General features: G+C 45.6%; 9 protein-coding genes across 12 annotated transcripts; 5 read left to right on the top strand and 4 right to left on the bottom strand.

The window, feature by feature from the left end:
• The first annotated feature begins 87 nt into the window (after positions 1 to 87).
• Positions 88 to 899, top strand: LOC136183741 (large ribosomal subunit protein mL62-like). The gene is made up of 5 exons (XM_065970480.1): positions 88 to 243; positions 296 to 355; positions 407 to 489; positions 539 to 708; positions 760 to 899. The coding sequence occupies exons 1-5, from the start codon at positions 99 to 101 to the stop codon at positions 839 to 841; spliced, it is 540 nt and encodes a 179-aa protein (XP_065826552.1). The 5' UTR covers positions 88 to 98; the 3' UTR covers positions 842 to 899.
• Positions 831 to 3,279, bottom strand: LOC136183737 (protein RUFY3-like). Its single transcript, XM_065970477.1, has 19 exons — positions 3,137 to 3,279; positions 2,980 to 3,087; positions 2,852 to 2,933; positions 2,745 to 2,796; positions 2,580 to 2,687; positions 2,484 to 2,529; positions 2,376 to 2,434; positions 2,287 to 2,322; positions 2,184 to 2,236; positions 2,067 to 2,124; positions 1,955 to 2,017; positions 1,854 to 1,907; positions 1,598 to 1,801; positions 1,483 to 1,548; positions 1,365 to 1,427; positions 1,231 to 1,319; positions 1,121 to 1,178; positions 1,043 to 1,067; positions 831 to 989 (listed from the first exon to the last, which is right to left on the bottom strand). Exons 1-19 carry the CDS (start codon positions 3,219 to 3,221, stop codon positions 928 to 930), a joined length of 1,371 nt encoding a protein of 456 aa, XP_065826549.1. The 5' UTR covers positions 3,222 to 3,279; the 3' UTR covers positions 831 to 927.
• LOC136183732 (uncharacterized) lies at positions 3,240 to 13,715 on the top strand. 3 transcript variants are annotated; one of them, XM_065970470.1, is made up of 7 exons: positions 3,240 to 3,416; positions 3,630 to 4,260; positions 4,313 to 4,826; positions 4,888 to 5,007; positions 5,065 to 5,343; positions 5,399 to 5,452; positions 5,518 to 13,714. In XM_065970470.1, exons 2-7 carry the CDS (start codon positions 3,700 to 3,702, stop codon positions 13,341 to 13,343), a joined length of 9,354 nt encoding a protein of 3,117 aa, XP_065826542.1. In that variant the 5' UTR covers positions 3,240 to 3,416; positions 3,630 to 3,699; the 3' UTR covers positions 13,344 to 13,714. The 3 variants fall into 3 exon arrangements, with proteins under 3 accessions (XP_065826542.1, XP_065826541.1, XP_065826544.1); XM_065970469.1 differs by lacking the exon at positions 3,240 to 3,416 and having other exon boundaries at positions 3,423 to 4,260; positions 5,518 to 13,715; XM_065970472.1 differs by lacking the exons at positions 3,240 to 3,416; positions 3,630 to 4,260 and having other exon boundaries at positions 4,334 to 4,463; positions 4,514 to 4,826; positions 5,518 to 13,715.
• Positions 13,561 to 15,311, bottom strand: LOC136183738 (hypoxia-inducible factor 1-alpha inhibitor-like). The gene is made up of 2 exons (XM_065970478.1): positions 15,055 to 15,311; positions 13,561 to 14,910 (listed from the first exon to the last, which is right to left on the bottom strand). The coding sequence occupies exon 2, from the start codon at positions 14,804 to 14,806 to the stop codon at positions 13,727 to 13,729; it is 1,080 nt and encodes a 359-aa protein (XP_065826550.1). The 5' UTR covers positions 14,807 to 14,910; positions 15,055 to 15,311; the 3' UTR covers positions 13,561 to 13,726.
• Positions 14,752 to 16,689, top strand: LOC136183739 (integrator complex subunit 15-like). Its single transcript, XM_065970479.1, has 8 exons — positions 14,752 to 14,938; positions 14,989 to 15,018; positions 15,071 to 15,571; positions 15,624 to 15,780; positions 15,834 to 16,217; positions 16,273 to 16,368; positions 16,422 to 16,467; positions 16,522 to 16,689. Exons 4-8 carry the CDS (start codon positions 15,624 to 15,626, stop codon positions 16,568 to 16,570), a joined length of 732 nt encoding a protein of 243 aa, XP_065826551.1. The 5' UTR covers positions 14,752 to 14,938; positions 14,989 to 15,018; positions 15,071 to 15,571; the 3' UTR covers positions 16,571 to 16,689.
• On the bottom strand, positions 16,568 to 19,754 carry LOC136183733 (uncharacterized). Of its 2 annotated transcripts, none has more exons than XM_065970473.1 (7): positions 19,623 to 19,754; positions 19,286 to 19,321; positions 17,398 to 19,236; positions 17,274 to 17,347; positions 17,057 to 17,205; positions 16,911 to 17,005; positions 16,568 to 16,853 (listed from the first exon to the last, which is right to left on the bottom strand). In XM_065970473.1, the coding sequence occupies exons 2-7, from the start codon at positions 19,313 to 19,315 to the stop codon at positions 16,698 to 16,700; spliced, it is 2,343 nt and encodes a 780-aa protein (XP_065826545.1). In that variant the 5' UTR covers positions 19,316 to 19,321; positions 19,623 to 19,754; the 3' UTR covers positions 16,568 to 16,697. The 2 variants fall into 2 exon arrangements, with proteins under 2 accessions (XP_065826545.1, XP_065826546.1); XM_065970474.1 differs by lacking the exon at positions 19,623 to 19,754 and adding an exon at positions 19,390 to 19,614.
• Positions 19,445 to 22,467, top strand: LOC136183734 (uncharacterized). The gene is made up of 16 exons (XM_065970475.1): positions 19,445 to 19,798; positions 19,867 to 19,943; positions 20,006 to 20,305; positions 20,362 to 20,467; positions 20,524 to 20,691; positions 20,754 to 20,830; positions 20,880 to 20,995; positions 21,053 to 21,191; positions 21,236 to 21,339; positions 21,394 to 21,482; positions 21,539 to 21,581; positions 21,636 to 21,670; positions 21,728 to 21,813; positions 21,874 to 21,955; positions 22,006 to 22,156; positions 22,211 to 22,467. Exons 2-16 carry the CDS (start codon positions 19,893 to 19,895, stop codon positions 22,377 to 22,379), a joined length of 1,716 nt encoding a protein of 571 aa, XP_065826547.1. The 5' UTR covers positions 19,445 to 19,798; positions 19,867 to 19,892; the 3' UTR covers positions 22,380 to 22,467.
• On the bottom strand, positions 22,359 to 24,832 carry LOC136183736 (sorting nexin-8-like). The gene is made up of 14 exons (XM_065970476.1): positions 24,791 to 24,832; positions 24,609 to 24,736; positions 24,412 to 24,547; positions 24,048 to 24,356; positions 23,876 to 23,997; positions 23,743 to 23,823; positions 23,567 to 23,687; positions 23,470 to 23,509; positions 23,289 to 23,421; positions 23,168 to 23,236; positions 22,984 to 23,109; positions 22,894 to 22,932; positions 22,694 to 22,843; positions 22,359 to 22,644 (listed from the first exon to the last, which is right to left on the bottom strand). The coding sequence occupies exons 1-14, from the start codon at positions 24,807 to 24,809 to the stop codon at positions 22,513 to 22,515; spliced, it is 1,605 nt and encodes a 534-aa protein (XP_065826548.1). The 5' UTR covers positions 24,810 to 24,832; the 3' UTR covers positions 22,359 to 22,512.
• A 34-nt stretch (positions 24,833 to 24,866) lies between these two features.
• LOC136183830 (diacylglycerol kinase epsilon-like) lies at positions 24,867 to 26,966 on the top strand. Its single transcript, XM_065970613.1, has 9 exons — positions 24,867 to 25,617; positions 25,675 to 25,818; positions 25,871 to 26,013; positions 26,069 to 26,126; positions 26,183 to 26,296; positions 26,347 to 26,418; positions 26,475 to 26,599; positions 26,650 to 26,761; positions 26,812 to 26,966. Exons 1-9 carry the CDS (start codon positions 24,877 to 24,879, stop codon positions 26,935 to 26,937), a joined length of 1,635 nt encoding a protein of 544 aa, XP_065826685.1. The 5' UTR covers positions 24,867 to 24,876; the 3' UTR covers positions 26,938 to 26,966.
• Positions 26,967 to 27,032: the final 66 nt, after the last annotated feature.

Here is a 27,032-nt window from a genome sequence, read left to right on the forward strand (position 1 = left end):
AATGCCTAAAAGAAACCTGTACTAATTGGGGCGCCGAGCTTGCATAAATAAGTATGTGCACGTGCCCACGTGGAAATACACGTGTAACTAAAGAAGCGATGCTCCAGAGCTTTCGTCAGTCAATAGCGTTTCTAACGCGCCAAGGAAACGCTGGCTTGATGAGAAGATGGCTCTGTAATGAAAACAAACTTGGATCGGGCACTGAGAAGCCGAAAGAGCCATTCCGAGGCTCCATACCTTACGGCAAGCTCCTAAATATGTCTCGCTCAGCTTCTCCTTTGAGCGTTGTGCATAGAAAAACTCAAAATAAGCTTCTCGCGAAGTGGGGGCCCCGGGGGTCAAAATGTGAACAAAGGTGTGAATGACAGATTAGATTGTCATTCATTTTTTATAATGATTCAATTAGTCAACACAAAAGTTGACGTCAGATTTCACGTGACATCAGCTGATTGGCTGCCAGACTGGGTCAAAGAGAGACTTCTTCAATTGGTACCCATACAAAAAAATTGGCATTCTAGATATGTAGGTACTGCTTCAGGAAAAAAATAGAATCAATAAAAAGGGGGAGATTGTAATGACGTCAACCGCATTTCGAAGCCAACACCAGAATATTGAAAACGCTGTTCAGAAACTGCAAGAGATCATCGAAGAAGCGGGATCCCTTCCTCGAGAGCCATCAGAGGCAACCAAAGCGAGAATAAAACACCTGTAAACACAGAACTAATGCCTACAAACAATATTTCAAAACTGCTCTTATAGACAGAGACGCGCTGCTGAAGAACGTCTTAGGGAGAAAAAGTACCATTCTCAGAGAAAGACGGAGAGGAGGAAACCGCTATAAATACTTAATTAATTAAGCGTGCTATCAACTCATTAGAATAAGAAGCAAGATAAAAATTTTGAACTTAATTAAATAGTTTCTGATTCCTATTCCATTGACTTGTCTTCAACAGAATCAACGAACCAGACTGTTCGATTGATCCCTTGAGCTAGAGAGAGAAAAGTGGCGCATTCATAGTTCTTTTCAATACCAAAATCATACCAATTTGAATAGATGCCATCTTAGCCTGCGGGGAGAAACTGAAATAAATTTACAGATGAGAAAAGTCCTGTATTTTACCATGTCTGCTGAAGGAGCTTCAAATACCAAGCATTCGTGTTCAACTCCAGACGATTTCCTAATAATTCCTCATCAAATCAATCTTAAACCAAGTAAATGCATCCACACACAATTTTCGTGCAATTAGGCCAAAGCACGTTCTGGCCTTCTGACTGCAAGAGCAATCTGACACGTCAGGATAGTCGTATTTAGCAATTGTCTGAAAGCAAACTATTTTTTCATCAAAGCCATCTCTCGCTAATACCTTGTTCTTGGAGTCAGACAACTTGACTTCAACGGCAGCGTCAGTTATAATCAATTTGACGTCCTTAGGACGCAGACACTCTTAGCTACTCATACAATTATTAGTAGCGGCCTATTACTTCAGGCTTTCTTGAGCCACTCAGAGTGTCTTGGATAGCAGTAGAAATCGTTGCATCACCACAAGCCTGAGAGGCAAACGCGTCACTATAACTGAACAACTTCAATTCTATCTACCTCAGATACAATCGTTTTCCCCAGAAACGCAACTTCGTATACCCGTTCGTCGTCAAGCGTCAGCTGAGCGGCACCGTCTGATTCAGCAGAAGAAGAGAGTCGACGGACGCCTTGACGGTGAGCGGCCTCGCCGCCGGGTCGCGTTTCGAGTGCGCTCATTCGTTTTGAAAGTGGAGCAAAAGGGCTTCCACCAGGTAATTTAGCCTAAAATAAAAACAACTCAATTTAATACTCTAAGCTATACATATTAAGCTACCTTGATTATGGTTAGCGTTGTCACAGTCTTACTTTTATGCAGCAGGTTTCTCACCTAGGAAAAAATAGCAAATAGGTGCCTAGTTCCTTGGGATTTCTTACCCCACTGCTTTGCACGTATTCTCCGTTTACTTCGTCGACGCAATCTCCGGCCTCAATGTGAACCTTTTAGTAGCAAATTAGTTAGCTGTTTATGCTCCCTCCTCTCCCTCACTTTATGTGCCAGACTTTTTGGAGCTACTGACATTACAACGCATCTGTTTCCTTCGTATCTAAAGCAGAAAAAATGCGTAGTGAAGTATCCTAATCACTAAGGTTTCAGACAACGTACCCTACAACCATGCCAAAGTCCTCAATGTGAGTCAATTCTAAAGTAAGCACGACCTAAAGAGAAACTCAGCTTAGAAGGTAATCAAAAGCTTTGAATCGCGTACAGGAAGTATCCATGTCTCATCCAGAAAGGATGCATTCTAGATAATAAAAATAGATTGTGTGTATTTTACAAATATGGGGGCATTTTCACCTTGTACTGCAAATCAAAGTCAACCGCAGTAATTTCAAAAAGAGTTCCCATAAATTTAGCTGCAACAGCGGACTCCAATAGATTAGTGTTAATTAATGATATCCTTACATGAAAGATTAGCATTGCCAATTACCGAATTTTTGCTATACCAATACTAGTAGAAGACGCGATATTTAGTAGTAGGGTTCTTCACTTATGCCTTACATTAGTCAATTTCTTATTTTTTAACAAATGTTCAACGGGCACGGAAAGAATTTTGCGCACCAAGGCAATACGAAGAAAACATCGTCCACGCCCCAATGCGGTCCTCAACTAAAAAATCACGAAAGTATAATCTATGCAAACAGTGACGCTGCTGCCTTTGGAAACCTTGGACGATGCTTGAATGCTCGCCGTTGTTTGAAGAAACGCAGGGTTTTGCCTGAGGAAAAAATCAAACCAAGTTAATTAAAACCATTTTGTCTTTTTCTTTTTACCTTTCGTTGTAGACGTAATTTGGTAATTGCTCGATCCATTCCCAGTAATCGCGTTTATTGAAACCGAAGAGGGATCCCGGCTCTGTGAAAGGGAAAGTATAGAGATTTTCTTCGTCTTTTTTTCTAACGTTTCATTCCGCAACAGAAAATCGCTTCCAGCCGTTCGCAGAATGAGACGAGGTGCTCGTTGCTGTCGTCAATATGCTTAGCGCTCGTTTTTAGCTGATTGAAGCAGCCTACAAAAAAAACAGTAGACCTAGTATACTAGGTCATCTCGTGGCACACCTTGAAGATCAGTCAGAAGCTGCTCCGCAGACATGAGAAAGTGACCAAGACCCACGTGACTATTTGTAAGAAAACGCATGCGCATGTTTACATGCGCCTCTAAGATGACGATAGATGAAGCTAGAAATAGGCCTGACGTATTTCAGCATTCCCAGCCATTCCCCGATTTTTTGCCTTGTCAGCAGCAGGCTCGGCCGACACATAAGATGCTCTAAAAGGAGAGAGCATCATTTCCTTTCACGCCAACTTCTAGCGCACACGCCCGTTTCTCGTCCAGAGCGTAAGTGAAGATGATTAGCGTGGCTAGATAGTCACTACCCCAAAGGAATTTCCGGAAAGCCTAGGCCTGGCTTGTGAGGGTTTAGTCCATGTTTAGTCTACCTATCGATCGATCGATTGATGGTCGGACTATACGATCCTCAGGCTACGATCCGTGATGCAATTTACATTGTAGTTAGGATGATAATATGATAGAATTAACTCTGCTATATAGATCGCGGCACATTTTTCCAATTCTCTGTCTGCTTCGAACGGTACCCTACGTGATCAACCCCACCTCATCGATGGCGAGAGCGCCGTTCAACAGCAGCGTGGACCTCTGCATCGTTGCCACAAGCGAGTTTTCGACTGTCCTTTCCACTCTAAAAAAGGCCACGGGTTCATCTGTGACGACTGGTCCATGCGATTGCTTCAAGCGAGACACGAACGAGCTCGCCCTTTGCATTCACTACGTAGAATGGGCAAAATACTTTGACGATCAAACGCATGGCCCTCTCAGAATAGCCGTCGTCTGCCCCACTGACGAAGGCAGAGAGGGAATTGCGGCGCTTCTCAGTAACATTGCCCAAACGAAGCTTCGACCTGCAATTATTGCCATGACTGGAGCATGCTCTGGAGCCGCACAACTCGGTGACTTGCTTGTGCCATTCAGAGTGGCAGTGAATTCCGGAAAAAAGTTGGAAGGAGGAGGCAGGCTCCCAGACGCGACCTATGCAGAGTTGGACAGCAGCCTCAAGATGGTTGTAGACAATGAGATCAAGTCCGGCAGAACTGACTGGCTGCGCTATCTTCCCGACGAATTCAGACCTGATCCTCTTTTGGTACGAAGTGAAATTTTACTTGTGGTAAATAAAAGGATTGTACTGTAGAAAATTTTTTTATTTAGACATTTTTTAGGTTGCTAATGGCAAAGCAACCCTTTCTGATATTTGTGATGAACTTCGTTGTAAGCATAGCACTTGGCCTAGTAATGCTACCCAGTCAGACGTTATTGGCATTGCTGTGGATGCACTTGAGAGCGAAGGCTCGGTGAGCAGTGACGAAACAGGTGTGACATTGACCGAGAAAGGAAAAGTGTCGACCCATTGTTCAACACAGGGACGACGAAAGGCTGGTCCGTGTCTTCATAAGGGAGGAGTTTTGTCGGGTGACTTGGAAGATGAAGACACGGACTTTGACGCCATCAGGAAAGCCGAAGGGCAGGATTCTTTGATAGGTTATGAAAAGGGAGGCGGCTATGCTTTGTTTCACAATGTTCAGAGCAGCTTTCGCACAGCTAAGGCCATCTTTGTCAATGGAGTTGCTGACTTTGGCACAAAATCGTCTCAAATGCCGTACTATCGTGACTATTGCACTGCATCAGCCACAGCTTTTATTTGCTTTCTCTTGAAAGCACACTTGGCGTACTTTGGTGAGTTCTATCAAGCAAAGATCATCAGTACTGTGTATCTAATTTTTAATGGATTACGTAGAAAATCTTTTCCTCTCCGTACGAGTCAATGAATCAGTGGACGATCACGTGAGCACTCCAAGAGCGGGTCTTGATAGAGGCGTCGAAAAAAGCCAGGGAAATGATCAAGTAATCCAAGAAGGTATTGACATCGTCGTGAGTTCGTACTAAGTCGTTCATGCTTTATCTTACAATCCAGCTTTGGTGGAAAAAAAGGATTTGTTTTTACTGTCCGAGCAAGAATTTATTAAGTCAACATCGTCTTTTCTGCTACGAGAGTGGCCATCACTAATGAGACTCCTGCACGTTGAGGAACCAGATATTGAAGAAATCAAGGGTGACTACCAAGGAATTAGGAGGCAGTGTGCTCAGGCTTTGGGAAAATGGATTAAATCTTTACCTCGGGGAATTCCAAACGCTGCTACTTTCATGTTAAAAAAACAGCTTAAAGTACTTGGAATATCCATTCCGCTTATTGGTAAGCCAGTTTCGTTTTGCATGTAGATCAAACGAATTTACGTACGCGTGTCTAGATCACCTTCAGTGCGACGAAACAAATGAGGAAGATTTACTACGCGAATACGAAAGTAAGGAAACGTTTTGCATAGCTCGGGGTTTTAAAACGAGTCGAAAGCTATCTTTCTGCTTTTAGAGTCTAGACGCACTTCTGGTGGCTTCTCTCAGGCTCTAAAAGCCACTGTTGCTTGGAATACTTATGACTTTAATTGCCTTAACAAGCTTGCAGAAGCACTTGAACTTGATGAAGCTGCGGCTGGAAGAGCTATGGTTGAAAACAAGAACGATGTTGTTGAGCAAGCAGCCGCTATCATAACAATATGGGTGAAACGCCAGTCTGCTAATGTTGAAATAAACAGCGTGTTTAAGAATTTACTTCGGAAAGAAAGTTTGGAGAGCTTATTGAACCCTTTAAGTCCGCGGCGATCTGACGAGTCTTCCGGACACAAACTGCTGGAAGACTATCTCTCAGCCATGTGCAAACAATACAAAAACGTCGAGTTCAATTTCTATGGCACAGAAGGGGCTCCTAAACAACTACCGCTAGAAAACGTATACGTGCCTTTGAGACTGGAGTCGTCGTGGCAGGATTCTCCCAACCCTTGTTACTACAGCGGATCCCAAGTTCCCAGAGATGTCGAGAAGGCCTCCGAAATGGTATTTTCAAACGCAGCCGCGTCCAGTGTGAGCAGGATTCAACATCATTACATCGTTCAACGTCTTTTAACCAAGCAAATTGAACCTGACATGCAAAAAGACCAACCTGCAACGGCTGTTTTCAAGAAGTACCCGGTCCTCGTGATTTTAGGCGATCCTGGCAGCGGAAAGACTACTATGGCTCAGTGGCTGACTCTGCGTCATGCTGAGACTCTGCGTCATGCTAAGAACATTAGAACCAAGGAAAAGGTTGTTATTCCAGAATCTCAAGCAGATATCAACAGAACCATTCAGGCTAACACTGAAGACAATAATAACATGGGACTTTGTAAATGTCCAATTTTCATTCGCGCTGCTGATTTCGCTAAGCACTTGAAAGAGAAACAGGAAGAAAAGCAACAGATTGTTTATAACGAGGAGCTTGAACAGTTTTTGGGAATGCCAACGAACTTTAATTACAAGCTTTCAGACGGAAATTTTCTCTTTGGTCAGCGTTTAAATTCGGAACTCAGAAATTGCCTGGTACAGGGTCGTGCAGTTGTCATTGTTGACGGTCTCGACGAAATACCTACAACAACGTATGAGAAATGGTCAGAGGAGCATCGGCGTGATCTTTGGGAGCTGCGTAGAGACGTCATTCGCTGTGTGAGCGATTTTGTCGCTCAACACGTCGATTGCTCTAAGGAAAACTCTGGAACTGAAGAATCCTTCTCTGGAAATCAAATCGTGATAACTAGTCGCATTTCCGGATATTGGCGAGCTCCCGTTCAGTTTGAAAACGTCAAGATTATTCATGCGCTTGTTCGTCCTATGGAGCGAACTGCTATTCGCCATTTCTGCCACAAGTGGATGAGAGCCGCTCACGGGTTGGAATCAACAGAACTGTCAATTTCAAACTATTATACTGAAAGCGAAGAAAAACTTGACGATAGTGACTTGAACGAATCGTTAAAAGCAAAAGACGTAGATATTTCTGCCGAGCGTTTTTTTAGACAGCTTACTGACCGAAGGCATCCACAACGCTACGTCATGGCATCTAACCCACTCCTGTTAACTATTTTGCTTCTGATGTATAAATCTTCAAGTTCTGACCAGTTGCCTTCTACACGCTGTGTCCTGTATGAAAAAATTACGCAGCATTTAATCTTGGAGAAATGGCGGAGAAAAGACGGCCTTCTTTCAGAAAGTGAACGAATGGTTTATTGGGACGTTCTTTGCGACGTTGCTGGCTTCATACTAAAGCATGCTTTTGGGGATTACATCGACCGGAAAAACCTAAAGGACATCATGAAAAGGCATTTTAAGCCAGCAAATTCACATGAAACCATAGGGAGGATTGATGAAATGATTCAGGAGTTTGAAATTAAACCAGGAATATTGGTTCAAAAATCTCCGGATGATTTTGGCTTTGTTCATAAATCGTTTTTGGAATTTTTTGGCGGGTTGAGCGAACTAGCTTGGCGCGAAAGTGAAAAGAGTCCGGAAATACGTATTGAAGCTGCAGTAGATCTTATAACTGAGCATTACTGGCAGCCCAAATGGAAGGAGCCTATTTTGCACGGTCTTGCTTGCGCTGGAGGGAGCAGTCAAGCATGGCCTAAGAGTCGTCTTAATGAACTTCTGTCTCAGCTGATTGACGTCATTGACCATGCCACCGAACAGATGAATTCGTCAGCACATAGACAATTTCAAATCGTCTACTATATCATTTCAGCGATGACGGAATGGAGGCTCTATTTCGTTGAGAAGGAAATACTCCAGAGTTTAATTTCTTCGCTATTTCGTTATTGTATGTTTGCCGTTTTGGAACGGTCAAGAGTTTCGCCTGTGATTAACCATATTGAAAAAGCGTTGCGCGCAATCAAAGACTTTAGTCGAGATATCCTCATTGAAAAGTTTGAAGAATTGCTGACTAAGGATTGCAGGAAAACTCGTTGCCTCTGCGCTATTCTGTTGGATCGCTTGCAATTGCTAGACGACAACTTCGAAAGAAAACTAAGACAGTCGTTGTCTTTCGATATGGAAGAGCTGGGTTGGCCTATTCATGCCATTTTAAGACTTCTTGCGTCTTGCGATGTCGGTCTGGGTGCACTTCCAGCCCGTATCCCTAATCCTAACGTTGTGCAAGAGGACATTGATATGCTTGAGGGTTTTTCACTTTCGGCTTTCAAAGCTGAAAAAAAGGTTTTAGAATGTCTCATGAAAAACGAAACAACTTTAAACGACCAACTCGAGAAACTGAAAGCTGATTTCCGGCATCATTGGAATGAAATTACTAATTCGCTGAACTTGATTACAAAGGATTCACTGGCATCTCTTAGCGATGCCACTTTTCGTCATGCTTTGGGAGGAAACAGATTTGCAAAAGATCTTGTTCTGAAGTTACGGCATGGAGTGATGAAGCGAGATCTGTATGAGTCGCTCAAATATCTGCGTGAAATGTCGACAGAAGGAGTGGACAAAACGCCTGATCAGACTCTCCTGAAAGCACTAAGAAATTTTGCGGCTCTGTTTCGGGGAATAATTGAAAGCAATGTGACGACTTTAAGTCAGGTGAAAAAGCAGGTTGTTGAACTTTCAGATTTAAAACAAACATACTCTAAATACGTCGTTGACACGTTTGAAGATAGAGTACAGCCGCCGACTCCGAAGCTTTCGGATGTCGTGAGAAAAAATGCAACGTACGATGTGGCTTCTGTCGTTGCAGTATTTTCACTTGGATCACTGCTTCAGTTGTCTTCACCTATGCTAGGATTTTCTGTGCTTCGAGGAATTTCTATTAGTTACTGCCTGGTGCGAAGTTTAGTTGTCGAGGAAGGACTAAAGACCCTAATACAAGACGAAGACACTGCGGCCAAGTTGAGATTTTGCAATCGTTACTTGGACATGGAAGAAGGCGTGGCAAAAGCTGTAGTAGATCATGTATCAAGCCTTCATCCAATGATGCTAAAGAAGTACTTTGTACCAGCTCTCGTAGACAGCTGTCTTATTAAAAATTGTTATCAATTGGACAAAAAGGAAAGACTTCTGCAAAGAGAACCGCTGTCTTTAATGTCAATGCCAGAAATAGACAAAAAAGTAAAAGAAGAGGTGCCTAAAATAAAAGAAGACTTTGACAACATCTGTTTGCAAATCAATGAGCAGTGCGCGTCGTTTGCTACTTGCCATTTTCACGCACAGACACCTCGAAGAGTTGAATCTGGTTTTGCCGACGATGAGACCAGTGCAAACTTGCAGATGATTCGCCGTGCTCGACAGCCTCGGAATTCGAAGTTTTGCCAAATGGTTATTGCTTTGCACGGTGGAACTCACTATTTGGGTCTGAAAGATTTCACGGGAGAGTATGAACACTTTCAATTTCTTGACCGGCTTTCTCATACTCAGCGTCAGCAGTGTTTGGAACTTCACGTTTTGACGGAATCTTTTCCCCTTTTTGCCCTTAGGCGTCGCATAGCTCAAACTTCGGGCTGCAGCCGAGTTCGTGCAAAAAAGTTGGCTGTTCTTAGACAAGCCAAACCTGTCATTCGACCAGACTGCATATTTACTGATAGATCAGGCATTTCTGATCGCCTTACAAAACATAAATCGGACGTTGAAATGGAGGATATGCTGGAAAGCTTTAAAAACGAATTGTCAACGGATGCTACGAGATTAGAAGAAAGTAAAGCTTTAGCACTTTGTCTTACCGTTGCCGGTAGTTGCAAAGTCGTTGCAAAGTTGCTACGAAGCGAAGTTCCTATGCATCGTTTCCGTAACGAAATCGCAGACGTTCTATCAGAGCGCCTTCACACTTTATCTGACGCGACTTGCAGAGCTCAAATTCATTTTGTACAGCTACCTTGCGTAAAAAGGATTCTTCAGTCTTCTCGTGGAGCACAGTTTTGCCTTGAGTTCGTAAAGTTGTACACAGATCTGGGAGGAAAACCTGATACTAAGCTTTTATCTGGATTGGAAGATGAAGGAAGTCCTGAGGACGTTCAAATTGTAGTTCGAGCCCTTATCTTAGGATTTCATCTTTCAAAAAAGGAGTTTAGATCTGACTCAGACGAGGAATCTTTTCAAATTTTGCCTGAGCTAAGAACGCCTACCGATGAAAGCAAACTTCGTGTTTGCAACATTCTTGATTGCTTGTCATTCTGTTCCACAATGGACTGGTGGGCGCGAAGAAACACGATAGTGCTTCCTTTCTTTAGAAGACTAACTAAGCCGAATATTTGTTTTGCCCAAGAAATGAAAGAAGCTTACAGTCTAGATCTACTCGAAACGTTAGAAGCTATTGCAGTTTGTTTGCCGAGCTTTGCTTTAGCCGTCATTGAATTTTTGAGACCTCATGGTGCAAGTGGAATTTGTGGACTTTTTTGGCGTACAATGCACTTTGTCATTCAAATGAGAGTTAATCCAAGAAAGGAAGGACTAAAGGCGGTAGAAGAGAAGACGAAATTACGTGCACAATGTCAAACGTTTGCTTCCAGTAACACATTTGCTAGCGGACAAGTTCTAATAGCGTTGCTCAAATTTTTCCCTAGCGATGTTGCCGAGATGCAAAACAAAATTTTTGACTTTGCAACTACGTTATCAACTTCTTCGTCTTTGAAGGCATTTCAGTTGCTTTGGTGGTGTCTTTCTTCGCCGTATTCCCGTTGTCGTGAGACAATCGCTGACAAGGCAGAAAGCTATGGATCGACAATCGAATGTCCGCAAAAGAGAGCGTTGGCGCTTTGCAGACTTTCAATCTACTGTTGCAGTTCTCAGAAAACTTTGGAGCTTTTGAATACGTCACTAAAAGGTATTACTATTACTGAATTAGCTCAGTCAACCATGGCAGCCGAATTGCGTCAGTGTGTACCCGAACTTTATTTTATCATTTCCGCTGTTGCCTTGAAAGAAAATGGTGCTGTTAATTTAGCAAATAGGTTTTGGGATTCTGTTCATTTGGGTGACAATTTAATTGGCTTCCAGTCCTTTGCTTTGGAACAAGCGAAAACACTAATTGAACTGGAAGCAGAGAAGGATGACTCTATCGGTATTCTTTTTAACTTAATTCTACTAACTAGTCGAACACGAGACACTCTATTGGCCGGCGGCTGCTGCCTGCATTTGGCAGGTAACGAAGACAAATATTGGTTCGCCTTTCAAAATGGCATTGGAGTTACTGCTCAGTCTGCTCGTCACAAGCTAAGGAAACGGCTTAGACAAGGTTTTCTTGATTTGTCTGTACCAGTGGCTTTGGTTCTAAAAGCAATGCTAAAAAGTGAACGTAGAATGGAAGTTGCCGAGTTTTTCCCGCATTTGCGCATTGTTTCAAAAGAAGTCATAACGTTGATTGAAGCATGGCTGGAAGATGACATTCTGTGCTCCATCGAAATTATGGAAAACGTAACAGTGAAAAATGCAGTGCTGCTACTTATTTCGGAGTGCCATGGCTTAACTGAACGCAGCTTTGATTGCATTTTTAAATTCCTGAAGTGCAAAAACGACGTTTTTCGTATGCGAGCAGAAGGCGTTTTGACTGCATCGCAGGTTTATTGCACGTCATCATCAAGTGTACATTTTTTACAAAAAATTGCCAACTTTGTGGAGGATGCACAGAAGAGCAGAAACTGTAGAATCGCGTACCTGGCGCGAAAGTTGCTATATTCTATTCACCACGATGATGCCAGCATTTGTACCGACTTGCTGAAGGGTGTTTCTCGCGAACTTGAAGAGACAGTTGGAACAAATGAAAGCAATGTGCTCATTGAAGGAATGTATTCTGCATCTGCAGAAGTATGGAAAGAACTTGAAAAGGTGCTAGGCGAATTAAAGAGCAAAACCAATTCAGAGGACTTGCAAAAGTCCATCTTCTTGTCCCTCTGCTCTCTGTGCCACGGGTTCCGACTGCAAGGTTTTAACGATACGTCAAAGTTTTACCAACATTTCTCCTCATGCATTCGTTTCTTTGCCAATAATGCAATGGCTGAGGAACTGTTGAAAGAAATTCAATGTTTTCGTTCGAATCCGCTAGCTATTTTGAGGATCATTTCTTTCCGCAAAGAAGGAGATTTCAAATATAACGACGTGCAAAAATGGCTCCGGGTTAACCTGCGAGATCTACTACAGACGCTAAGTAATGACACTATTGGCGCTGAATATAAATTTCTAGACGCCGATTTGCTATGTGAACGTAGCAGTGCTTATCATGTTCTTTATTGTTTATCAAATGCAGCTGACGATTGGAGAAGTGAGCGGATCCGTAACATCATGGAGAATGTAGTTTCGCTTCAATGGAGAGATTGGGAGTTGGAAATGGATTCAATGGAGCTAGTTGAAAGCGAAATCGAGTTAGACCCATCCTTCTCAACTTGTAGTATCATTCAGAAGCTGGCGATGCTTTGTTCAGACATGCTAAAGAAGTGGAATCAGAATCAAACAGAGTTCAAAAATATAATTGCTGGTCTCTTGTGCAACGTGGTGATATGTCTTGCTGGGGTTCTCGGCGCTGCAATTAGTGATAAACCGTCTTCCAAGTCTTTTTCAAATCAAGATGCAAAGTTTCTTGTTATGTTTGCTTTGCAGAGAAGTCCGCTCGTTCAGTACGCTGTCCTGGTGATAATTGCCAATCTAAATTTCACCGAACTTGACGACAATGTTGTTTCTTTGACATATCATCTGCTCCAGTATCCTGGCTCCTGTCTGACGCGATGCCAAATTCTTGAAAAAATTCGACATCTTTATAGAATTGTTGAAGAGAAAAAATATGCTCTAGAGAAACAATTGCAATCTGGCAGCGCAATAGAATGCGTCGTGGCGTGTTGCTTAATAGCAATGATGACCAAATTTAGCAATATGAATTCGGACATTTTAAAAACGTTGACGGAAAAATTAAAAGCCGTGCTCCAAAATCAAACGATCTGTCAACAACCAATCTACCCCTTTTGGATTGATTCGAAAGCTGGAAAATTTCCCTTGGTGGAAGACTTGATATTAGAGACGTTGACAAATATTTCTGGAAGTGTCTTCGAAGCCGTCCCGCTTCTACCATATAAATTGGGAGAGCCAGACTCAAAAGGAGTATTTGTGCACGAGGAAACATCAAAGAGTCCTATTTGGTACAAGTATGGCTATGACAGTGAAGAGTGGCTGTGGACTCCGTATGAACCAGGTAAAAAGAAGCGCGTGTGGATGTCTGCGTCGACTGATATTGTTCAAGAGGGCGACTACAAATCTTACCTTCCTTCTTTAGAAAATCAGGAACTTATACGGTACTTGCAATCTTGTCCTCGTCCTCCTTCTAGTTCCGGAGCACTTGGTCACCTACTCACCTGACAATCCTTGGCTATTTTTTCACGCTGTACGGTTTTTCTGCTATGCTGACCTTTTGGCTGATCTTCGCGTCTAAACCGTGTGCTTGCCGCATCATGACCCCGAGAATTGTTAAGTAACGGCGACGGGACGGTCCAGCGATGCAAGATCGACGAGAAAAAGAAGGCTTAGGCAAGGCACGTGAATGATGGATGCGGGCATGCGCTTGTTATAGGAGGTATCGATTAGATAATCCTGTTAGCCAAAAAAACTGCAACAAATTAAAGAACAAATTATAAAGAATAAGATTGACCCTTAGACAAGCAAAAAGCGGCAGAACACTCACAGACATTATTTGTACTAAAGGACAAACGCTAACCTAAAAAAAAAACTGCTTGTACAAAACCTTACACTGGTTTCTCCATTCCCTCGTAAGGAGTCTTCCAATTCGTCGCCGAATATCGCCCGTCGACAATCATACGCAAGACGTGTCGAACCTCATTGGGATCCTTCAACGCTTCGTGCAACATTTTCTCAATGTTCCGCGTCACGGCGACCTTTTGCTCCACACTCAACGGCCACTTAATCTCCTTCGGCGAGGGTCCAGCCCGATACCAAAACGTAACCGACGTCGTGTGCTCGCCGTCGGCAAGCGACTGAATCTGATGCCACCAGTACATGGGTATATAAAGAACGTCTCCGGGACCAACGACAGTGTGAACGCCACGCAACTTGCTAACATTAGGAAAAACATTCGAATCGATGGGCTCTTCGAGCACGAGCTGCGATTGCCGATCGCACGGATGCCCAATCGGATACGGATACATATTCTCGAACTGATCGGGCGCAAAGAGCATGCAGTGCTTCTGACCCTCGACCTGACAGAAGAAATTCTGCTGTTCGTCGTAGTGAGCCGGCGTCAAATTTCCCGCCATGCCGACGAGGAGGAGATTCGACGTGAGCGGACCCCAATTGCAGCGCGATTGATTCTCGCGTAGCCACTCCCAATCGAAATGAACGAAATCGCGAACGATCGCCGGTCCGACCGTGTCGTTGAGCGGCTGTTGGAGATAGACGCGTTTCTTTCTCTTTGGGTTCTTTTCGCACTGACGCAACTCGGTGACGAATTCGGAAAAGGTCATCTGACGTAGATGCGTGGGCGGGACGAATTTGAAGTCGGGAGTCGACGTCAGTTTTTTGTCGTCGTAATACTTGAATCGATTCGTTTTCGATTCGTAGACGTTGCAGTCGCCGCTGCCGAGGTTCGCTTCGAGGTAGGGTAGGCTCCATTTGAGCGCCGTCTTGACGAGAGAGGTGCCCGTGAGGACGACGGGTTTTTCCGCGGCGATTAGCGCTTCGGCGCGTCGATCTTTGTGCGACAATCGAGGTATTTCTTCGAGATGGAAATCGTACTTGTTCAATCGACCGTCGAATTGCTGCATATAGCTCGCTGTTTCGTCTTCGCGAGCAGCAGCCGCAGCAGCCATGGACGATGGAATCCCCGGATAGGATCCCCGGAGAAAACATGAAGAGAAATCGAGGTCGAACGCTACAGCAAGGACGCGTTGACGCGAGCGAATCAGACGGGCCACTAAGAAAGAAGTTGAAGCGATTTTCAAGTAAAACGAAGCAGAAACTCTCTTCTAATCGATTCTGGACGTCGTTTTAGACCCCATCTCGAACGAAGACTCGCTTTTAGGTTCACTAATATTGCATATCCGCAATCGGAGCTTACCTTTCGCTTCCTTTAGACATCGCTCGTTGGACCGACGTCAAAAATCAGTGGATTCGTTTCAGCGAGGAGCGCTATCGTTCCGGCTTTCCCCAATTCGTTCACGATAGCCTCGTCGCCGTTCGACGATACTTCGCCTGGCACGGCGACGAGAGTGCCGTCGAACTCAGAAACCCGGATGTCGTACGACAATTGATCGACGAATTCGTCTTCGCTCGTCGCTACGACGACGGCGACGAACGACGACGAGCTCTCGACGATTTGATCGTACTAAAGTGCGTTAGCTCTTGCTTGGAGAGCGGCGCTAGAACGCGAGACGATCTCGGCTTGGGAGCGTACGTATTCAACGCTCTGTTTCCACCGGAAACGTCACAAGATAGGGCACGTTGTTTTAATACTGGATACTTTAGATGAGTATTTGACTTTTCTCTTGCAGAAAGGACTTTTGACTCAGCTCATATCTTTAGCCGTTAGCTGCAGCTGTTCTAGCGTTCTCGAAGCCGCTGCTGAATGCCTATCAGTAAACCTAAAAAAGTCGTTTCCATAATTGAAATATATATATATATTTTTAGATGTCTGATGGTGTGGCAGTCGGTCGGGCTCTCGTCGAGGATTTCTGTCTTCTTCTTCCCTCTCGCGTATCCGATCTCGAAAACGTCGTCGTGACGGCGCCGGCCTTCGTCGCTATCCTCCTAAAAGCTTTCACTCACATCTATCCTTTAGCTCAAAGTGCGTCGTCGCATCTACCGACGCTGCCACGTTATTTATTTTTTTCCTATTAGACGGGGTTGCTCTGCCGGACCTTTGTCCGCCTTCGCGTCTATTACCCATTGTTGCCGATTGGGTTGCGAGGAATCCGTTGCTGTGTTGTCGGCCGCGCTTTTCCGGCTTGACGTCGTTTTTACCGTATCTTTTCCCGCTTGTCGACGCGGATCGATGGAGCTGCGTGTCTCTTCCCAGTTTGCTGCGCTGGACGATTCTTGGTCCAATCGTGTTGGACGCCAAAGCGAATCTGGTTCTATCGCCGCTTCACACGACTCTGCTCAAAGCCGCTGTGCAGTTTCAAAGGGAAAAGCATGCCGTTGCGGACACGTCGAAAGCTCGTCTCGCTAGCGATCTCATGTTGACGATGAGGGACCTCGTCTCACTCGTGCCTTCAGTGACAGGTAAAGAAATGCCACCACACTGGGGAAAAAAGTGACTTAGTGTGTGATTTTGTAGAACCCGATGCTTTTGATAGAGTCCAGTTGGCCACAGATCGTCTAGCCGAAGCAGTGCAATTGACCCAGGCGGGAAGTTTGATTGAGATAAGAAAATGTACAGTATAACAGGCAGAAACAAACGAAGCGTCTAACTCCACTTATCCGTAGGTCTGAAAGATGCAAAAGAGTTGGCCGGCAAACTTCCTGAAAATAAGTAAGTAGCGCTTCGATTCATATTAGATCCTGCTAGGCGATTCTTTTCTTATAGACTTCTACTGACAATTCTAGCTCATTGGGACAGGCAACGCAATCCATAAGCCGACCTAAGGTTTTTTATTTAAAAAATTCAACTTACAGTATGTCAACGGGTGAGCGCACCACTGCGCAGCCAGCAGCTAACCATTTGATGGCCAGTAAAGTCTTTAGTACCGCTCTACATCTGTTCTAGTTTGGCTGCATCTCCTTCTTTAGTCGTTCTATTTCTTCCATCACTTTCCTTCGCTCTTCTACTAGTTTCTTGTTCTGCTGCGCCATCTGCTGTTTCTCTTCAGCTAAAAACAATCGACCTGCCATCACCTTTTCAGATGAAGATGCGTTGAGCTAGAGGGGAAAGACTAATAGCGAACGAGAGATTAATAGTAGGTGAGGAAAACGTGCCTGGGCGTCGCGAAATAATAACTGCTGAAAATTTCGCCGCATCTGTCCGAATTTTGAAACCAGCTGCACTGATGCGGCAGAAAACGCTTCGTCATCTAAAACGAACAACGTCATTTTTAATTGAATCTAATAAAGCTGATATTTACAGTCAGGCGCTGCAGATTCGCTTGAGTCGGGTTCGTTGTATACGTGGTAAGGAAGTAGTCTCCGTATGGCATCGCGACGATCCACGAAAGGCGTCTTGTTCGCCGTCTGAAGAAGAGTTTGCTGATCAGACTGCAGGCCACCAAGCACACTACATCAATTAGAAACAAAATGGCTATTTATGAGAGGCAACATATTAAAATAATACATAGATAATACCCAGGCAGTTTTTTCGGCGGCTGGTGCAGTACGCTCGTTTCGTTTCCCGGCCGCTTTAGACCCCCTCTAGAACCCTGAAACAAAAAAAATTACACTCTGACTTTTCATCGCCCTCTACGCTAACTTGAAAATTTATCGTCTTCACTGCGCCACTCTGGAGGAGCGACGTGGCTGCAACAACGGGTCGCGTGGTGGTAGTGGCCGTCGTCGACGCGCTCGACTGCGTACTCGGAATTAATCGCAATTGAATTATTTTCCCGTCAGCAGTCTGCGCTTGGAGGTGCGTCGCTTGGCCCGCTTGGCCCGGTTGTATTTGAAGCAGAGTGAGCTGCTGCTGGCCTTGGAGAGCGCCCGACGCGTTAATAATTCGCAGCTGCTGCAGCGGTTGCGTCGAAGCCGATTGAGCTACTTTGTTCATCACGGCAGCAGTGGACGTCGTCGCCGTCGTCGTCGCCCTCGTCGTCGCAATGATTCCCGTTGGCTTTACTTCCGTTTTCACTGTCAGCGGTTGCTGGGACGCGACGACTTGCTTCAGGTGAACCTGCGCTTGGGACAACGACGCCGTTGTCGCAGTCGGATGCGACGGAATGACGTGCGTTTGAGTTTGCTGCACGGCGATTGGCTTCTGTTGCAGTTTTATTTGTTGCTGTTGGTTACTGGGCTGAACGAGAACTGCTTTCGCTTGTTGCTGCTGCTGTTGGGACGTTTTCACGACGACTTGTCGACTTTGCTGCTGTTGAACGAGCCCCATCTGCTGCTGGGTAGCTGGCACCTGAACAATCGACTGTCTCTGGACGCCGGACGTTTGCTGAACTTGCTGCAATAGTCGCGTGGACGGCTGTTGTTGCTGGACGGCGGTGATAGTAGACGTTGCCTGAGGCAAACGCGCCACAGAGAATTGCTGCACCGGTTGCTGCTGCTGACTAACAACAGGCCTAACAACCGGCCTTTGAGCTACCTGCAGCGGATTCTGCAAGTGCTGTCTCTGCTGCAGTTGAATCGGTTGACCAGTAGACGTCGGTGGTGCTGGCTGAACGACCCGTTGCGGCGGTTGCTGCTGACTCGGAATCACAGGTGCCGTCGCGGACGATGATGTTGCCCCCGTCTGCAGTTGCACAATAGGCATGACGGTCGCCGGACGTTGAACCACGTGCTGTTGCGCTTGTTGCATCAAACGTTGCTGCGACGACGTCGTTTGCTGGTTGGGAATGTGGTGGACTAAGGAAGTGGCACTTGATTGAACTTCGATAGGCGTCCTGCCCTGAAATGCGACATCGCTTGAATTTGCCGTCGGCTGCGAATGGGTTGCCATGTGAACGAGACGCCTCGTCGAATTGAGCTGCGATGACTGCTGCTCCAAACCCACAGAAGCTTGAGTCGGAATCTGATTACTAAACCCAGCCAGTGGATTCGAGGTTTGATTGAAGTTCGATGGGAGAGTACGCTGCTGTGGCTGCGTTGAAGTCACGCGCTGCTGCTGCTGCTGCTGCTGCTGCTGCTGCTGCTGCTGCTGCTGCTGCTGCCGCTGTTGAGTCGTCAAACTTGGGGCTCTTGGCACAACACTTCCTGTCGTTGGATGATGGTTCACCGTAGCCGGTTTGGGAAGAATCTGAACAGGCACTGCTTTCGATGATACCGGATTTTGCTGCTGCTGCTGTTGTTGTTGTTGTTGTTGCTGTTGCTGTTGCTGCTGCTGCGGCGGCGGCTGAGGCATCGTTACTCCTTTTACGGATGCCGTGTTCGTTGAATAGACTCGTTGCGTTGTCGGTTGATAAACGGGTTTGATGCTCGGTGCAATTGGCTGGAATCGGGTCGGTGTCGACGTCGTCGTTTGAGAGGGATAGTGAGTCAATTGTCCTACTGAACTCCGCACTGCGACGTTGTTTACAGTCGGCTGAAGCTGTTGACCGGAACGAGGACTTCCATTCATGTGCGAAGGCTGCTGCGAAGATAAGCCTTTACTCTACATAAAAAATGTATTTTTGACAATGGTTACGTCATAAAAATTTTACCGTTGAAAAGCTTTGCATTCTATCGGCCATGTCGGTCTAAAGGAAGCAAATGCACTGCAGTTACAGGAGGCGGAAATTGGCGTCACAACAATAGAGGAACGCACGCTAGGCTAGTCACGCAGGTTCGACGTGCTCGCATTCGCGAGCGTTTTTCGGCTCCGTTAGTCGCGCTTTCGTTCTCTCTGTGAACGTTTCGCGTTGGCGAAAGCGCGACGAACACTTTTGCGCAAGCGGCTCGCCGCATTTCGCCAATAAAAACGCACAAAAGCTAGTTTTCTTTTCGAATGCCCTTTCCCGTCGTGGTTTTCGTCGACTAGACTGTTTCTAGGAGGATTACCTGACTCGAAATAGTGGGAAAGGTAGACCGAATCGCGTCGAATAGGCGCGCGAGCACGACTCGGCTCGTTCAGCGGTCGAGTCGACCCCGGGTCCTCGTCGGGGGATCCATCACCCACCTCGTTCCCGTGACCTTATCGATCACCAGTCAGCCAATCAGCGCTTGTCACGCCTGACGTAGTGCAAATAAAACGATGACGTCATGAGCGTCCTGATGAGCGTCGAACTAAATCGCACATGCGTAGACGACTTGTGAAGAAGAACCGGTGAAATGAGTGGAAAACGTAAAGGAAAAAAGCGCCAAATAAACGCAGCGTCTAAAGTACGATCAACGTTTTGCTGCTGGGATCCCTTTCTGGTAGGTACATCATCTCCTGACCTTAGAAAGCGAAAAAACGAAAAGGTAGCAAGGCGTCCGAAAAGTCAAAAATGGCCACGAAGACAGAGTCGATTCCTCGCGTCGAAATCACATTACCGATCCAACCGTTGAAGCATCGACAAGCTCAATTTCTCATTTCTCACGTTCTCCAGCCGTACGTCTACACGGACGAACCCCACTGGTGTCGTCTTCACAATGCGTCGGAAATTCGAAAATGTGTCGTCGTCATGATGAGCTACGTTGAGCCCTGCAGTCACGTTTGCGCTTCGAAATTTCCCTTTCTGTTGAAAGAGAGTCTCTTCAAGGTAGATTAAGAGCTAATTTGTCATTATGAAACTTTTGGTGTTGTTCTTTATTTTAGACGTTGCCTTTGATCAGTCCAGGCACCGCAGATTCTGCCCAGTCCGGATTGGATGCTTTGCTAACAGCTGTGCCTGACAAACAGAAGAAGAAGAAGAAGAGAAATCGTTAGTAGTTGGTAGAGTTTCTAAAAACTGATAATGGAATATTTGTGTTTGTTTAGGAACAAGTGGAACGACTCGTTTTTCTCTGGAAAAGGCTCAATACGTACTCAATCCCAAGGAATTATTGGCCAATGGTTTTCCTGTGTCAAATTCGGTATATGAAGTTGCTTGTCAGGCTGAAGACAGCGGCGTCGCGGTTTGTCACGAAAAGGAAATGGAGTCAAACGGTAAAATTGCCTTCAATGATGATTTTCCCTTTTGGCTTTCACTTATAAAATTTGTATGGTAGGCTTTGTCAAATTGACAAAAACAGCTGAGATATCAGACGACTCGCAAGCGCCTATGTATGCAATTGACTGCGAGATGGTATATAACCACAATACAAGTACATTTGATGTCGTTCAATTATCTATAGTGCGAGACAAGCGAAGGAATGGAATTGACGCGAGTTTCCATAGTGAACGAGTCCCTTGAATGTATCTATGACACACTTGTCAAGCCAGAAAATCCCATCATTGACTACAAGACCGAGTAGGTTAATATCAGTATTCATTTCAGCCCATTATTGACCTCTTGCATCTCCGCCAGATATAGCGGAATTACGAAGGAGAGTCTGGAAAGTGTCACCAAGACGCTCAAGAGCGTTCAAAACGATATCTGCAGTATGCTTCCAGCTCACGTAATACTCGTTGGTCACTCGCTAGAAAATGATCTCTTTGCGCTAAAAGTGAGTCGTCATAGTTTCGTTGCATTATTCCAGCTTCTGGTTAGCTTGTTCACGATGCAGTCATAGATACTACTATATTGTATACGACGCCTGCGAACCGCAAAAAGTACAAGCCTTCGTTAAGATATTTATCTAAGAAGTATCTGAAGTCAGTTGCACCAGTTGAACTACACACGCAGTGTAAATGAAAAGACTCTCTTAGATTGATTATTCAGTCTGGTTCCGATGGTCATTGTTCTATTGAGGACGCTAAAGCGTGTATGCAGTTAGTCTTACTGAAAGTAGAGAAAGGTCTGTGGAACAATAGGGCGTTGGTGACGTCAAAAATTTATTGATTAATTGGACAGGGAGCAATTTTGGGATACCTGTGGCAAAAGATTCCTCTTCCAGGTGGGTGCACTGGACCAGCGATGTTCCGCTAATTTGTAATTGATAACGGCGTAGTTTCTTTTCACAATTGGCTCTAACGGGAAAAGAAGGTACATGAGATTTCGTTGCCTGAAAACGTAGATGCGTGATATTTTTTGATTGGATAGTAACGCTTATTGATACGCCGGGTCTTATTAGACGCTACAGCGGAACGGGCAAAGTTCACTCGATTCCCTGTGTAAATGACAATGAAGTGAGTCGTTCCTTTGGGAGCTCTTCGATTGCTTTCTTCAGACTTCCTTTCCTCTCATAGGTACTAACTAAAGCATTGAAAGCGGTAGAAAAAGCTGATCTTCTCTGGGTTCACTTTCACGGCGTTGAAGTGGAACTGAAACGTAAGCAGTGGGAACGTTTCTCCCCGGGGTCGTTTGCACGGTCACTTCAGGCCAGCACATCGCCGAGACAGTAGACAATGCGGCGTTAGAAAAAACGCTACAGATAACTGACTCGCATCTCAGCACTCTCTTTGATTCTCTACCAAGCGGAACGATGTACATCGTTATTGCAGGGAGTGGGGATTTATATGAAGTCAATAGGTAGGTAGTCAATAGAATAGAATATTGAACTCCTAAATTCGCTGCTACATGTAGACTGCAGAAATCTCGACACTCAGAAAGTCATCTATGGGCCGCCGTCACCCGAGCGAGAACAGGATCACTCCACGTAACCGTTAAGTGGGACGAAGATGACGACGCGTCTGAGCCTGAGGAGTCTCATGTTGAAGCCGTGGCGAGTAAGACCGGCGAGGTCGAGGCGTAATTCAAAAGATAACGCATGCTATCAAATGAGACAGAGGGCTAGAACGCGAAAAAAAATAGAACGGCAAGTGTAACAAAAAAAGAACGAGGGCTGGTGGGGGGGAGGCGAGTCCATGCTCCGCACGATTCGCGAATTACGGCGGCGTACCCGGCGGGGAAAATTCGAATCCGGCCGAACTGTATTTCTTTTTCACCGGCGATTTGATTTGCCTCTTGGGCAGCAGAGCGTTCATGGCCGGTTTCAACTGCTCCCAGACATCGTGCACCTGCATAAAGAAAAAGATAAGCGAGTCGGAGAGCTCTCTGTGAACGCGCCTGTTGATCTGTTCGCAATTGCGTGTCGACCATTTCCTGCAAGGCGACGGCGAGCATATCCATGTTAACGCTGACCAACTGGGATTCCATGTAGAGGCAGTAGAGCGAGAAATAGTTGCGCATTTCGACGTTGTGAATGTGATCCTCTTGCTACGTCAGAAAATTACGTAATGGCAATTTTTCTCGTAATGGAGATTTACCGTCATGATGTGGCCTTCAAGTTTGTCAGCCGTAAAAGCCTATATACTCATGATTTTCCTGTTAGCTGCTACGATATGGGCGTCTCTTACAATCTCCGGAGCCAGATTATCCTTGCGAGCGTGTAGCTTGTCTTGATGCTTTTTCAGCGTGTGCATTCGGCTGATGGCGATCTGATGCTCGCGCATGACTCCCTTCTCCCTCCGTTCTACCAAATCCTGCAAATTTTCGCGCAATTATCCCTAAAAATTTTTTCTGTTCAGGATTTCTATTTACCTGATACGCATTGATTAGCGCCAAGAACATGCTGAGGGTTTCATACAAGCCCTCGTACTCTTGAGAACCCTTTGTAAGTAAAATTGATCGATTGGATATCATTAAAAAATAGAGAGCAGGCCTTCTCTTTGTATTTGTCCGAGAGTGTGCCAAACTGAGCGAGAGAGCCGTTTAGTCCTCTCTTCACCCGACCCCACGATTCTTCGGATCCCCTACTCCAAGCAGTCGACGGAGCCGACTCGCTGCTAATCGAGCTGCAGACAAACGTCAATTTGAGACGACAACAACAAAGACACTCGTACCTGAGTTCCTGCTGAAACGTTCTCATATCTTGAGACATGGCTGCACAATTTCAATTCAATGATGTCTTTCGTTTGAACGTTTGCATTGCCGGTTTACCTTCAGATCGTTCCACGATGCGACGAGCCACTTCGCGCAATTGAGTCACGCTGCTTTGCATTTGTCTGATCTGCTCGCGAATCCCGCTCATGCCCGCGTGCATATCCAAAGGAGCCAATTCCTATTGTATATGCTTCGGTCGTCGCCATAGGAAACGCGTAAAACGAGCTGTGTACCTTTGCCCTGGGACCGTTGGGGCTCGTGACAAACTCGTCGGGAATGCTACGAAATTTATCCTTCAGCTTGTGCTGGAAGTCCTATAACAAGGACTTCGAAGAAGCTTCTACATGGGGGTAGCTAACTGCGTACAGAGCCGCTAAAAACGACGAAAAAATTAACAGCGTCGTCGTCGCTCAGAACGGGATGACGACAGACGAGATTGATGTAGCGCTGGAGTGCTCGTCGTCTAGCCTCAATAAACGAACGACTCGCTAAAAAACCCAAAGAATTTAGGACACAAAATCAGCCCTTCTTCACATACGATTCATTTTCTTTGGAGGCAGTCGGGGAACAAGTCGGTAGGGAAAACGCGCCATCAGAAGCTCGTGAAGCACTTCAAAGTCGCTGTATCGTCGATGAACCGACGTGCCGTGCAGCTGGGAGTCGAGCGTGAATTCGACGTGTTTCACTATGAGACCCTTTTTGCCCGGTATGACGCTCAAGTAGAGCGTGTCCATGGCGACGAGGTCGTCATAGGTGAAGCCGAGGACGGTCGGATTCGATTGACGATCGATTTCGAGGGTCATCTTTGTGAGATTGGAAAGTTCGCCTAACTTGGGTTTGGGCAATTCTGTGTGTAAAAAAACATAGGTGAGAATTGATGATGGACTATGGCGCTCTCTCACCCGTATCCTGAAAAACGTCGAGCGACTTTTCCGTTGGCGGTTTTCCTTTCTGAGCGACGGCGGTGAGAGCCAACGCTTTGTAGAGCCCGTCTCTGTTGAGAGAACCCTGGCCTTTGGAATCGGACGCTTGCCATATCTGAAAAAAACCGAATGCTTTCCGTCTAAGGTTTCTTTTCCTTACGTGCATGCTACTATACCTCCGATAGAATCGCTTTTGGCAGGCCGGACTTGGATAGAGCTCGAATGCAGATCGCTTGGGGAATTTTCGTGCTCCCGTCCGGACACAGCACTTCGTAGATTTCTCTGTACAGCGACGGTATAGATCCTTTATAGTAGACAAAAGTGACGCCACGGCTTAGGTGCAAATACGCCTGCCTACCGCCTAGCAATCCGGCCATCTTGTCGAGATGTACTGTGTCCCAATCCGGGGCATTTGACACCGTATCTCCCGTAGGTGCCGGCCTAATGCCGTCCTTGTACGAAGTCTTTATCTGGACAGGCTCTCCTCTACAAATCGGCCTTTCCTGCCTGACTCTCTTCGTACTTCTCTGGGCATTCAACAAGCTGTGCTTCACTCGTCGTAGACGAAGAACGGCTGAAACCGAGCTCCGAGCTCGCGATCCGACCAAAGGTCATCGTTGGACGCTAGCCGAATTCATTTGCCGTCCCACGTACTGCAGCGTGTGCGAAAACTCGCTCATATTTGGCGCCTACTGCGACTCGTGTCTAATTTGCACGCACGATCGATGCGCGAGCGTGGCGAACGCGCAATTCGCCTGCAAGGCGTTGACTCTCTCGCCGGGACGCACGTCCATGCGCCATCACTTCGTCAAAGGCAATCTGCCGCTCGGCAGCAGATGCTCGCTATGTGGGCGCGGTTGTGGGGCGGAGCCGAGGCTTTGCGGCATGAGATGCGTCTGGTGTCAGCGAAAGTGGCACGAAACGTGCGTGCGAGGTGACGCCGGCTTGGAGGCGTGCGATTTGGGTCCGTTCGCTTCGATGATCGTTCCGCCCTATGCGATTGCGTTGAGAACGACGGACGCGGCGGCGGCGGCGCGGCAACGTCGATTTCTCGTCGATCGCGTGTATCCCGTGGCGACGATCGAAGCGTGGCGTCCCGTCTTGGTTTTGGTCAATCCGACGAGCGGCGAAAAGGCCGGCGATTATCTCATGTCGATTTTTCGCAGTTTGCTCAATCCAGTTCAGGTCTCTTTCTCTCTTTTTTTTATGCTTGTTGGTCATATATATATATATGACTACCAGGTTGTGAATTTGAATGAAGTTAGTCCTGATGAGGCTTTGGAATTTTGCCGTCTTGTTGACACTTTTCAATGTCGTGTTATCGTCTGTGGCGGAGATGGAACGGTGGGCTGGATGTCGGCTGCTATTCAACGAGCAAATCTTAAAGTAATTTTTACTCATTATAAGCTCTGTGCGTGCAATTTTGCTACTTGTCTAGGTTCCTCCTGCTGTTGGGATTATTCCGTTGGGAACTGGTAATGACATGGCACGCGTTCTTGGCTGGGGACCGGGATACGACTTCGAAGACGTTAATAGTTTACTCAAAGACTTTCAAGATGCAGACGTAGTCAAATTCGACAGGTTAGAATAATTTTACAGATAGAATTTGCAGTTGACAAGCCTAGTTTTCCTACAGGTGGAATGTTGATATTGTTGAGGAGTCTCAGTTCGTTGGCCAGAAAGAACTAAATAGGGTAAGCGAAGTTTTCAATCTATGCTGCCGTTATATCTTAATATATCTGATCTTTAGCGTTTAATAATGAATAACTACTTTGGAATTGGCTGTGGTGCCTACGCCACGCTCGGATTTCACAAACAGCGAGAAAGTGCACCAGAAAAATTTCAAAGCAGAATTTTCAACAAAGTACAGCAACGCAATTTGCCTTCCTAATTTTGATACATGCTCATTTATAGGGTTGGTACATTGTTTACGGTGCACTAGACGTTTTATTGCACACGTGTAAAGATCTTCAAGAGAAGCTTGTGGTGAGCCGAGAAATGTGGATATTTATGCGTCATTTGAAGAGCCGCTTTTGAATAAGATTGAACTAGATGGAATTGTTCTAAAAAATCTGCCTAGGCTCGAAGGTGTCGTAATTCTTAACATTAACAGCTGGTCAGCTGGAACAAAGGCATGGGGAGATGGGAATGGGTTGGGGCCGTCCAGGCGAGTTTTAGTAAAATTTTCAAAAAAATTACGTTAGTGTAACACTTTAGGTTTGACGACGGTTTTCTGGAAGTATTTGGAGTGTATTCTTCTTTGCATATTGCACTGATAAATTTCTCTCTGCTGAGCCCAGTCCGGTTGGGAAGAGCGAGACAAATAAAGGTGAATATAATAATGAAGAGTTGGAATGAATGGGATTTTTTTAAGTTTAGATTAAACTCAAGTCAGGTGTTATACCTGTTCAAGTCAACGGTGAACCGTGGGAACAGACGCCTGCACATATAAATATTAGTCACTGCAATCAGATGGCTGTATTACAACGAAGAGGCGAATTCTAATCTATTAATTACCTAATTAACTCAAGTTTATAAGCTTCTACAATAAAGTTTTTTAATTTGTGAATTGATCTTGCCAATTTTTCGCGATATCATTA

Source organism: Oscarella lobularis, chromosome 2, assembly GCF_947507565.1.
Source record: "Oscarella lobularis chromosome 2, ooOscLobu1.1, whole genome shotgun sequence".
Taxonomy (NCBI): Eukaryota; Metazoa; Porifera; class Homoscleromorpha; order Homosclerophorida; family Oscarellidae; genus Oscarella; species Oscarella lobularis.